Genomic DNA, 12,353 nt, shown 5'->3' with positions numbered 1-12,353 from the left:
GCTTCATACAGAGACTACAATGTCTTTCATCTTTGCCCATACCTCTAATTTTCACACAGTTCCTGGAACATCATAGGCATAAGTGCGTACTGACATGAATGAATGGAAAATTAGTAAATGAATGGGTGGCTGAATGAAGCATTTGCTCTGGAATGGCCCGCTGACTGTGCTGCCTTTGAATCCTGTTGAGTATCAGCCTGATTCAAGTGACTGAATGTGTCAGATCCTGCTGCAACAGTGTAAAAGAGCACAAACCGTGCTCACCAAGATTATGCCACTGCGTCCACACTGTTTAATTCAGTTTGGCAACTAGAATCTTAGCCTGGTTTAGTAATAGTTTTGTAAACACTCTCTGCTAGAGATCACATATCTCCCTTATGTGTTTGTGTGGTTTGAGAATGAGAAGATCTAGAAGACAAATGTTAATAATAGTAACAGTAGCAGTAGTAAGAACATTAGGAATTGGAGCTATGAGATTTCTCATTACATTCCAGATACTGTTCCCAGTGATTTACTAGTATTGAGCCAATTAATCTTCAGAATAACACTATAAGATTTTTTTGTTTCAATCTTTTTTTTCCACAGAGGATGTAATATATATATATATATATATATATATATATATATATTAAATGTGAAGCAAAAGCTCAAGGTCACAAATATCATCTTAATATTTTCACTTCTTTTAGGGGTTATAATCTCTGTGGAGGGATGGAGGGAAGGGCTCTTTCAGAATACTTTACCACTAAAGTACTTTTGTTTGTCTCTGCCACATTCCATTCTAGTCAACCCCATAGTGAATATGGAGACTTGTACATTTGGATATGTCAGGCTAATTTGCACTAGACTAACTCTCTGACACCAGATAAATAAGAAGCTGGATAAATATCTGTAAATGTTTGATGGCATAGACTTCTGGTTCCATTGTAGACGAAGTAGCTCCATTCCTCTAGGTTCTCCCTCTTATTACCAAAAATACCCCTAGATGTGACACAACAAACAAGCACAGGAAGACTCTGGAAGGAGGAAGAAGAAGGCAGACTCCTACCCACTTGGGACCTGAGGAATCACATAGCGGTCAGTCCCTAGGTTTCTCTATTGCTTCCATTTATCCTGGACAGGGTGCTGCAGAAGCCTCCAACCTAGAACCACCAAGAGACACAGAGAAACAGAGCTCCCAGGAAAGCCTGTTCCTTCTAGCCAAAGAACTGGGAAAAAAGGTGACCTTAGCAGCATAGAAAACATTTGGCAATACCTGACCTACAGAATGCAAACACCAATGGGAAAATTGTATTGCTTCTCACCCACAGGTTTCAGTGGGACCAAGTAGGGAACTGATCTTCAGTTCACCCACCCTCCGATTCTCCTGCCCAGGTAGTGTCAGTGGAGTTCAGTTTGTAAATGAGCCTCCTCTGCTATCAGGGACAATGAGACTTGAGGAAGTATGAGGTGGGGTAGTTGGTACTCTGCTCCTGCCACTAACATTTCACCCCAGCTCCCTGTGGATGGACCAGTGGGATGCTGAGCATCCACCTCCACCCTGCAACAACAAAGCAGTGTGGACCAGCTCTCTACTTCCCCCTTCCCTAGTAGTAGTGAGGCCCAACAAGGAGATGAGCTTTCTTGGAGGAAAGAGGGCATGCAAGTCATGGTCACACTGTCACTGAGAAGGAAATTACAGGACAGAGGGGAGAGTGGAACTTCCATCTCACTCATCTGTAAGGAGGCAGTGTGAGTCAGACCTCCTTTTTTGCCAGAGATATGCCAAGAGCGCTCAGCAGGAAGCTAAACACACACACTCAGCTGATGGTTGGGTGGCCACCTCAAGAGGTGAACTTCCCTCTAAAAAAAGACTTAATATGATCCAGAGTCTCACAATATAATGTCCTAACTGTCTTTGACACAATCACAAATAACTTGTCATATCTTGGATCAGAAAAATAACACCTTCAATGAGAAAGTACAGTATATGCCAACACCAAGATAAATAGGATGTTAAAATTGCCTGACAAGCAGGCATCAAACAAATGCTTCAATAGGCTATCATTACATTTTAGATACAAGTGAAGGAAATAGGAAATTTCAGCAAATGAATATGCATTATAAAAAATAACCAATTTGAAAATTCTAGAAGTGAATATACTGTCACTGTAGTTAAAGAGAAAAGAAAAGAAAAAGCTTGAAATGACTAGAGAGAAAAGAATCATTTCTTTTGGAAAAAGTAATATGAAAGACAGCAAGTTTCTCATGAAACCATGACAACCAGAAGGAAGTGGCACAACATTTTTCAAGTACTAAAAGCAAAGAATTTTGAAATATAAATTCTATATCTGGCAAAATGGCCTTCAGTTGTAAAGGAGAAATAAAGACATTTCAGATGAAGGAAAGCTAAGAGAATTTGTTCCTAAAAAAATCTACATTTAGTAATGGCTAAAAGAATTTCTCTATTCAGAATGTAAAGGATAAAAAGAAGACTTGGAACTCCAGTATTTAAAAAATACATAGAACAGAATGAAAATTTTAAAAGACAACAAAACCATGAGCAATGAAAGAAAAAGTAGATAAATCAGATTTCATTAGTTAAACCTTTTGTGCTTCAAAGGAAACTGTCAAGAAAGTGAAGAAACATGGGCTGGCCCCGTGGCCGAGTGGTTAAGTTCGCGCGCTCCGCTGCAGGCGGCCCAGTGTTTCGTTAGTTCGAATCCTGGGCGCGGACATGGCACTGCTCATCAGACCACGCTGAGGCAGCGTCCCACATGCCACAACTAGAAGAACCCACAGCGAAGAATACACAACTATGTACCAGGGGGCTTTGGGGAGAAAAAGGAAAAAAATAAAATCTTAAAAAAAAAAAATAAAAAAAAAAAAATAAAAATAAAAAAGAAACTTTTAAAAAAAAAAAAGAAAGTGAAGAAACAACAACAGAGTAGGAGAAAATATTTGCATATCATATATCTGATTAGGGACTTGTATCTAGAATTATAAAGAGTACTTACAATTCAATACAAATAACCCAATTAAAAAATGGACAAGGGACTCAAATAGACTTCTATCCAAATTAGATATACAAATGACCAATTATTACTTGACAAGATGCTGGAAATTATTAGACATCAGAGAAATGAAATTCAAAACCACAGTGTTACACTTTACCCTCACTATAACCATGTGGACAAAGTAACTTCAAAATATCTTGACCTTTCTACACCACCAATCAACCTGGCCAGAGATTCAGGGGCCCTCTATCAACACTTTCCCTCCCCAGGAAAGCAAGCAGCTGTGGTTTTGTCCCCTAGATCTGTGCTGAGCAGGGAAAAGGATCAACAGTGTCTACCAACTCAAGTTGCTTCCTCTGTTATCCCCTGGGTGGCTAGACTGTGCCTGCCTTTCAGAGCTCCAAGGCTGGCAAGACAGAAAACAGTCCTCTGGAAGGTCTTGTGGAAAAGTTGGGGTTTTGGATGTGTGAACCAACCCCTTCCCTTACCTGGGGAGCTTGGGAGTCTCTCCTGATAGTATGGCGCTGTGATGGGGGCAGGATCTCTGATGAGAGGGTGAGTCGAATCTCCTTACCAGCTTCAGCGAGACTGGTTTTGAATTCTCCCAGGGTGCAGGAATCTTTTCAGTAGTTTATGAGTTTTAACAAAGATAATTTGTCTTTTAATTGTTGCTGAATTGGTATTTTTGTGGGGGTAAGGAAGGTCCAGGACTTCCTGCATCACTGTGTTGCTGATGTCACTGTGCAGACGTTTTCATTTTATTAAATTTTCTTGAAGTATAATAAACTTTAATAAACTCATGCAGATAAAGTGTACTATTTCATCAGATTTGTCTGTTGTATACAAGTCTTGAAACCACAGCTCCAATCAAGCAAAAGAGCATTTCAATCACCTCCCAATGGTTCTGTGTGCCCCTTTGCACTCCATTCTTCTCTCTGATCCTGGCGCCTGGCATCTACTGATATGGTTTTGAACAATATAGATTAGTGTGTTTATCTATAATTCTATAAAATGAGAATGATAAAGCATGTAACTATTTCATGTGACTTCTTTCTCTATGCATAATTATTTTGAGATTCATTAATAATGTGTGCATCAGCAATTTCTTTTTAATTATGTGCACTATTTCATTATATAGATATACCTCCTTTTTTATCCACACACTAATTGGTGGACTTTGGGGTTGTTTCCAATTTGGGGCTTTTGTGAATGAAGATGCTATGAAGATTGGAGTCATTTCTGTGTGTATATATATTCCCTTTGTCTTGGGTAAATACTTCCTAGTGGGATTGCTTAGAGAAATGATGTTAAAGCTTTTGAGAATTTTCAATCTATTTTCCAGGTGGTTGTACTGTTTTATATTCCCACTTGTGGTGAGAGTTCCAAAATACTTCAAAACCCTGCCAAAATTTGGTATAGTTAGACTTCTTTAAATTTAGCCACTTAGTGGGTGTGTGATCTCTCTTTAGGCTTTTAACTTGCATTTTCCTACTGGTTAATATAATTAAGCATTTTCTCATTGTTTGTTGGCCATTTATGCATTTCCTTTAGGTGCCTGTTCAAGTCTTTCATCTATTGTTAAATTGCCTGTTTTACTTCTTATTAAGTTCTAAGTGTTCTTTATATATTCTAGATCAAAGATTGGTAACATTTTCTGAAGTCTAGAGAGTAAACATTATAGGGTTACAGGCCATATGATCTCAGTCACAACTATTAATCTCTGTCATTGTACTACAAAAGCAGACACAGACAGTGTGTAAACAGAAGGGCACAGCTGTGTTCTAGTAGAACTTCATTTACACAAACAGGCGGTCACCCCACAGTCTGTAATTTGCCAACCTCTTTTCTGAATACGAGTCCTTTGTCAGATATAAGCACTACAAATATTATATCCATCCTGTATTTATTTGGTGTCATTTGATGGTTGGTTTCTGGTGAGGCCTCATTCCTGGCTTGTAGGCAGCTGCCATCTCACCGTATGCTCACATGAACTTCCCTCAGTGTCTGCACCTAGAGAGAGAGAAGGAGCAAGCTCCTTGGTGCCTCTTCTTATGAGGGCACTAATCCCATCAGACCAGAGCCCCATGCTCATGACCTAATTTAACCCTAATTACCTTCCCAAACCCCAAATCCAAATACTAAGACGTTGGGATTTAAGAGTTAAACAGATGAATATTTTTGGAAACAAACGTTCAGTGCATATAAATCAATATATATTTTTTTGATTTTTGGTTTGTGCTTGTTGTGTAATGCCTGAGAAATATTTGACAAAATGTGATGATGTTCTCACATATTTACCTCTAGAAGTTTTATTGTTTTATCTTTTGCATTTGTAGCTATGATACATTTTGAGTTAATTTTCATATGCACTGTGAGTAATGGTTTGTGTTATTTTTTTTCCATGTGGATATCCATTTGTTTGAGTAACATTTGTTGAAAACATGTTCTTTGCTCACTGAATTGCTTTGACATTTGTCTAAACTCAATTGACCATATATTTTTGAGTCTATTTTTGGACTCTCTTTTCTGTTCCTTTGAACTGTATGCCCATCCTTTCATCAATACCACACTGTCTTGATTACTGCAGGTTTACGATGTCTTGAAATGATGTATTGCAAATACTCCAACTTTCTTCTTCTGTTGTAAAAGTGTTTTTCTTATTCCAGCCAGTATCTACATAAATTTTAGGTTTAGGTTTTCAGTCTCTACAAAATTTAATAAAATAATTTTGAAGTGGATTTCCTTCATTATATGTCAATTTTTTCAGAATTGACATTTTAATGGTATAATGTCTTCTAATCCGTGAACATGACATATGTTTGGCATTTATTTAGATCTTCATTTTCTCTCATCAGGATTCTATAAGTTTTAGTGAAGAGCTCTTGTGTGAGTTTTTATGAATTTATTCCTAAGCATTTTATGTTTTTGACCTGTTGTAAGTGGACTTTTCTCGTTTTCCATCATTTGCTCCAAGTATCTAACATATAATTATTTTCTTATGTTTTAGGTGTATGTCCTGCAACCTTGTCATTTAGTTCTAGCGCATGCTTTAGAAATCTCTCAAAATCTTCTGTGGAACAGTGGTGCTATCTGCAAATAGAGACAATTTTACCTCTTCCTATCGGATCTTTCTTGATTTTATAACTTTTGCCTAATGCAATACCTAGGAATTTCAGTCAGTTGTTGAATAGATGTGGTGAGTGAGCCTTCCTATTTCCAAAACTAAGGGGGGAAAATGTTTAATTTTGTACCACTAAGGATATTTGTTGAATGATTTCCATAGATGCCCTTTGTCAGGTTGTGTTTTGTTCCTCTCTTCCCCTTCTTGCCTTCTTTTGGATTGTTTTAATATTTTAAAATTTGACTGATCTATCTCCGTTATAGCTACAGCACTAATGGAGTGGAAAATATATGAGTGAGTTTGCATGTGCATTTGTGTGTGTGTATTAATGTGAACGGTGGAGGTGTGCAGGATGTCAATAGATGAATATATAAAAATTCTGGATCGATAAAGAAGGGCGTAAGCTGTGGAAATACAAATTTTAAACTGCAAGTTATTTAATACAGCCTTGAATAAAATTAAAATTATAACCAGAGGACTCATAGTAATAGCTGGAACTTGAAAGATTAAAAATTGAATTATTTCATAATAGAATTTGAGATGACAATGAACTAAGGTAGCTATTATATCTTGTTACACCGATATGAATAAAATGTTGGAAACAATATATATGATCATTATTTAAAGAAACTAAAAACATGCTCTTTAAGGGGTAGGAATTTATTCTGTACTTTACTAGAATAAAGCTGGATTGCTTATTTGTAATAAACTTGCTTGTGAGATTCCACTTTAACCCTCTTTGTTTATTATTATATAAGTTTCAAACTTGATACCACCACATTCTATTGCTTGTTAGCTGTGAGATGATTAATTTTTATTTTGTTTTTAAAATTGAGTATTGAATTAAAATTTAGTCTCCTTTTTGGTATTTAACCCATTGATTTTCTGTTCTGATCTTGTTATAATAAACTCAATGAATAATGTCTGCAATGATCTTCTCAGGCTAGGAAAAAACGGTGTTTTATTTCCTTGTACCAATTATGTTCAAGTTAAATACGTAGAAAAAATAGCAGGAACGCAGAGAGAAATTCCAATTTGTTTTTCTTAGTAAAGTATGTTATTTACAGATACTGAATTATCTCAATCCTGAAACAGTTTAAAGAGTCAAAAGTGATTTTTATGGGGAGTTGGACTTTGAATTTGTAAAGGATGAGGCAAAGGACCATTGTTTTCTCTTATGAGCCGTTTTAACTAAGCACATGTAATAATTTGATAGTGCTAAAAATGAATAATACTAAAATTTTAAATAAATAGTTTAAATAAACAGTCTGGCTGTTGTGTGGAAGGCCAAAAATGCATATAGGAAAATCAAATAAGACAGCTATTGTGGTGTTGAGATGGAGAGAAGTGGACTCATTTGATAGGAATTAGGAAGTAAGATCAGCAGGAGTTGGTCATTGGTGAGCATATGAGAGGAAATTAGGATCCTGAGTACTGCCCTGGAGCTCAGGGCCAGACTGTAGGCCTAGTCAGTTTTGGGGAATTAGGCAGACTGCTGGGGGTGGGGAGAGGAAACTGTGAATCAGGGACTATTTGGGGACTAGTGGTCATGACTTAGCACTTAGGTCTTGAAGTTGACTAGACGACAGCAGTGCTGAAGATTATGCATTCCAGCATTCACTCTGACCTGAAGTTTAATGCTGGATTAAGTTTAAGTCACTGAGCACATTTGGACAAGTATATTGCAATAAGCCTCAGCTCTCTACCTGTAAAATTAGGACAATAATAATACTTAGCTCATCAAATTTTGTGAGGATTTAATGAGAAAATCTAAGTAAAGTGTTAAGTGCAGTGCTTAGCAGCGAGTTAGGCCTGAATGAAAGTTGGTTGGTGTTATTAGTGCAAAATCCATCTGGAGGTGCATCTGGAGGATGAGATAGGATTACTGTTAGAATTAGCAAGAGAATTTGATTGTGTTTAGCTTGAAAATAGCTGTTTCTACCATCATCCATCTAGTCAAGTAAGCCACTAGCCAGTAATCATACCTCTGAGGCACGTAGACTAAGTTTGATCTAGAATTCATCCAAACTTCCTTTTACTTCACAGTTCTCTCTATATACAACTTTAAAGATATCCATTCATTTTATGCTTTTTACTAGAAAAAATTATATACATATCTTATATAATTGTGTTATTTAAAATTCAACTTTATGCGGCATTTCACCCTAATCCCCAAGGCAGGGAATAGGGTGCCATACATAAATCACATAAAATGCTTATGAAATTAACACATACAAAGAATGAAGCTAAAGTTACTCTTTTATATTTGAAATTTAGTATTCCTTAGCCTGAAATATCAAAGAAAACTTAGAACTAATATTTATCTATGAGATAATATATTATATTTTACTCCCAATAATTACCAAATGAAAGTGTGTCAACACCTCGATAAAAAGAAAAAAACACTGATCACTTGAGAATTGACAGAACCCTGAAAGATTAGTTATGATTGTGTGAACTGCTCAACATTCACTTGAGAATGTGTAATGATCCTGGGTAACTGGAATTCACCTTTGAACCTCTAGAATCTTCAGAGATTTATCCTCAAATGCAAATGACAATAAGATAGGCTGGCTACTGTATAACAACAATGACTTTGAATTTGTTGCTGCGAGAGGATGAATTCTTATGTCAAGAGGTAAGACTTTGGCTTTTGTGAGTTTATCTGATGTATTAAATTTCATTTACCATTTGAGAACACTTTATTCTCTAAAGTTGTATCTGTACTCACAGCCATAACTGAGAAAAAGGGCAGATGTAACACACTGTCAGCTAGCCAGTAACCCTGCTGAACTGCCCTAAATTTCTACAGTCTATTTAATGTCTATAAAGAAGCATGATTCAAGGTACCAGGATTCCTCATTTTCCACCCATAAGACTAGAAACTCATGGTTTTTCAACACTATCTAAATTTGCACTCAGCCATAATGTTAATAAATTCAGTTGCTTTGAGATGCTTTGAGGAGTTACTGTTAGTAAATATCTTGTGGAAAGACTTCCTCTATTTATTGTTCTGAAGCTTTAGCTTACAGACAAACAGATACTTTGGACAAAGTCAGGAATATAAAGTCAGAAAACATGGTGATGAGGTTTATGCTGGCCACTCACTGGGTGAACCTGTGTGAACTTCTTTACATTTTAGGCTAGAACTTTATTCAGCTGTATATTATGTTGAATCTAATATTATTTTGTTCTATAAGACTTCAATTAGAAAACTATTAAATTGTTATATAGTTATATTAGGCAATGATTTGATTTTCTGAGTGTGTTTTAATTATGTACTAGATATTAAACATATGACATTTTGCATAGTAATTAGGTTGATATTTCAACCTACTTTACAGAACACTATTTTACTAATGAATATTAAAAATCTATAGTACGTTTACAATAGGTGACTTCATTCATAACCCTAATTTTAAATTGCTTTCTATTTAATCTTTGTCCTGTCGGGAAAATTGTATTTCTCATTTTAAAAAATGGTCATGTTTTACTGATAGAAATTGTAAACTTACGGCATCTGTTTTATACATAACTGTGAGAATGTAAAAAGGGTAATTTTTTATACACCCATTTCCAAGAGACTGACTTCATTGTAAACATTATTTAATTTCTTATATAGCATAGTTACCACAGGAAGGGACTGGATTCAAACTGCCTGGGACTCACATATTGATTCCACAACTTGGCGTATAAATTTAGATAAATTAGTTAACATTGTCAAAGTCTGTTTTTTCATCTATAAATAAAATTAAAGAACATAATATTATTTCAAGGAAATTAAAATAGAATAAATATAAAACTCTTAATCCTGTGTCCATATTGTTTAGAAAGCATTCAATAACTGTTAGTTATTACTCAAATCTCCATTGTATAATCCTATATTTATGCACTTTTATCATTGTGTTATACATACCATTCCTTTTTGTTATTCTCATAATGCTTATTTTTTCATCTTTAGCTTTAAAGCCAATATAAGTATATGTTATATATATATATATATACATATATATATACATTATTTGAAGTAGGCTTTCTAGTGTTTCTTCAAAACCAACTTTTAAAATAAAGAAGATGCATTACACATATGTGTATAAACTCTGGTTTCTGAAATAAGGTCCAAACTCAGCTTGAAAAATTTATTTATTTTTATAACCTTTGTATATATTAATGAAAATGAAACCATCAAATTTACATCTTCATTAATGTAATGTTTCATCTTAGGTTCATTTTGGTAACAGCTACGTTGTATCATGGATGCCCTGGTGGATGGGAACAACACTGAAGTGACAGGGTTCATTTTATTGGGCTTAAGTGACCACCAGATCCTTCGAATCATTCTCTTCATGATCATCCTGTGTATCTACCTGGTGACCATTTTTGGCAATCTCAGCACAATCATTCTTATCAGACTCTCTTCTCAACTCCATTATCCTATGTATTTTTTTCTGAGCCACCTAGCTTTTACTGACATGGGCTTATCATCTTCCGTCACACCTAATATGCTCGTAAACTTCCTGGTGGAGAGAAACACCATCTCTTATCTTGGATGTGCCATCCAGCTTGGTTCGGTTGTTTTCTTTGGGACAATGGAGTGCTTCCTTCTGGCTGCCATGGCATATGATCGCTTTATGGCAATCTGCAGCCCATTGCTTTATTCCACCAAAATGTCCACACAAGTCTGTGTTCAATTACTTGTAGTAGCTTATGTAGGTGGTTTTGTCAATGATTTCTCCTTTACTATTTGTGTCTATTCTTTAGTCTTCTGTGGACCAAATAGAGTCAATCATTTTTTCTGTGATTTTGCTCCTTTAGTTAAACTCTCCTGTTCAGATATCACTGTTTCCACAATTGTCCCATCATTTACAGCTGGCTCAATCATTGTGGTCACAGTGTTTGTTATAGCTGTCTCCTACATCTGCATCCTCATCACCATCCTGAAGATGCGCTCCACTGAGGGGCGCCACAAGGCCTTCTCCACCTGTGCCTCACACCTCACAGCTGTCACGCTGTTCTATGGGACCATCACATTCATTTATGTGATGCCAAAGTCTTGCTACACAACTGACCAGAACAAGGTGATCTCTGTGTTCTACATGGTGGTGATCCCCATGTTGAACCCCCTCATCTACAGTCTCAGGAACAATGAAATTAAGGGGGCTCTGAAGAGACAGCTTGCTAGAAAAATGTTTTCTTAGTGAAGCCAGTTATTTGGTAGGGTTTGATATAATAATATACCATAAATAATAAAAGGAAATTGTCTGTGGTCTCAATATTTCAGTCCTTATGTCAATAACCAGTGTGGAGTTTTTTGGTAAAGGTATGGGGTGGATTTTCAGGTATCAAATTGTAAATCAGAGGGCCATAGTGCATAACTTTTAATAAAATTAAAATAAATTTATAATTAGTAACACAAATTGGTTAACATGAAACAATACTGAATCTGCTGAAAATCTGTCTAAAATTTTGTTTATATCTCTTCAAAAGTTGTTCTCTGTTGTAAGTTAACGTTAGTATACATCCATACCTTTAATACTGTGCCCATTTTTAACTGCAACTTATTCTGAAATGAACATGATAGTCACAGTTAGGGCTGAGAACATTATGAGAGCAAATGACCAAGTTGAATCAAACAGTAAAATGACTGGAGGCGTTCTTCTTGCAATAAGGTTACCTGCTGGAGAGGGATTTTTTGCACCCATAAATTCTGACCTGTGTTCCTGGTCTCAGGCTCTAGTCTAGTTAAAGGGGACCCTAGGAAAGAAGAGGATGAGATGCCCCCAATCAGCCTGTGAATTCTGTCAGGTCGAATCGGATGACTTCCCTGTGGGAATGATCAGGGTTCCTGAACTCATCAACGACTAGGTGGGAGAAACTCTTGGAGTGACTTGCTCATGGTCAGACTTACATCCCATAGAGGAAGCCTAAGGTACTTGATTGTATTTCTCCTGTGAAGCTGAATTTACCTCTACATACTGAAGTAAATTCTCATTCTCTGCCCTCTTTTCAGTGTTTTAGGCAAAAAGTATTTTTTTATTAAGATTATGATAGTTAACAACCTTGTGAAATTACAGTTGTACGTTATTATTAGTGATGTTGTAGGTACACCACTTCACCCTTAGTGCCCTCCCCCCCCCCCCCCACTTGCCCTGGTAACCACCGATCAGTTCTCTTTGTCTATGTGTTAACTACCACCTATGAGTGGAGTCATACAGAGTTCATCTTTCCCTGTCTGG

At 36.3% G+C, this 12,353-nt stretch overlaps 1 protein-coding gene across 1 annotated transcript; it reads left to right on the top strand.

The window, feature by feature from the left end:
- The first annotated feature begins 10,370 nt into the window (after positions 1 to 10,370).
- On the top strand, positions 10,371 to 11,315 carry OR5P93 (olfactory receptor family 5 subfamily P member 93). Its single transcript, NM_001391467.1, has one exon. The coding sequence runs from the start codon at positions 10,371 to 10,373 to the stop codon at positions 11,313 to 11,315; it is 945 nt and encodes a 314-aa protein (NP_001378396.1).
- Positions 11,316 to 12,353: the final 1,038 nt, after the last annotated feature.

This window comes from Equus caballus, chromosome 7, assembly GCF_041296265.1.
Source record: "Equus caballus isolate H_3958 breed thoroughbred chromosome 7, TB-T2T, whole genome shotgun sequence".
Lineage (NCBI taxonomy): Eukaryota > Metazoa > Chordata > Mammalia > Perissodactyla > Equidae > Equus > Equus caballus.
This window is presented reverse-complemented; position numbering and strand designations above follow the sequence as displayed.

Bases quoted from the DNA above. Each gene is read 5' to 3' on its own strand.
- OR5P93 (NM_001391467.1), top strand. From the start codon at position 10,371: ATGGATGCCCTGGTGGATGGGAACAACACTGAAGTGACAGGGTTCATT.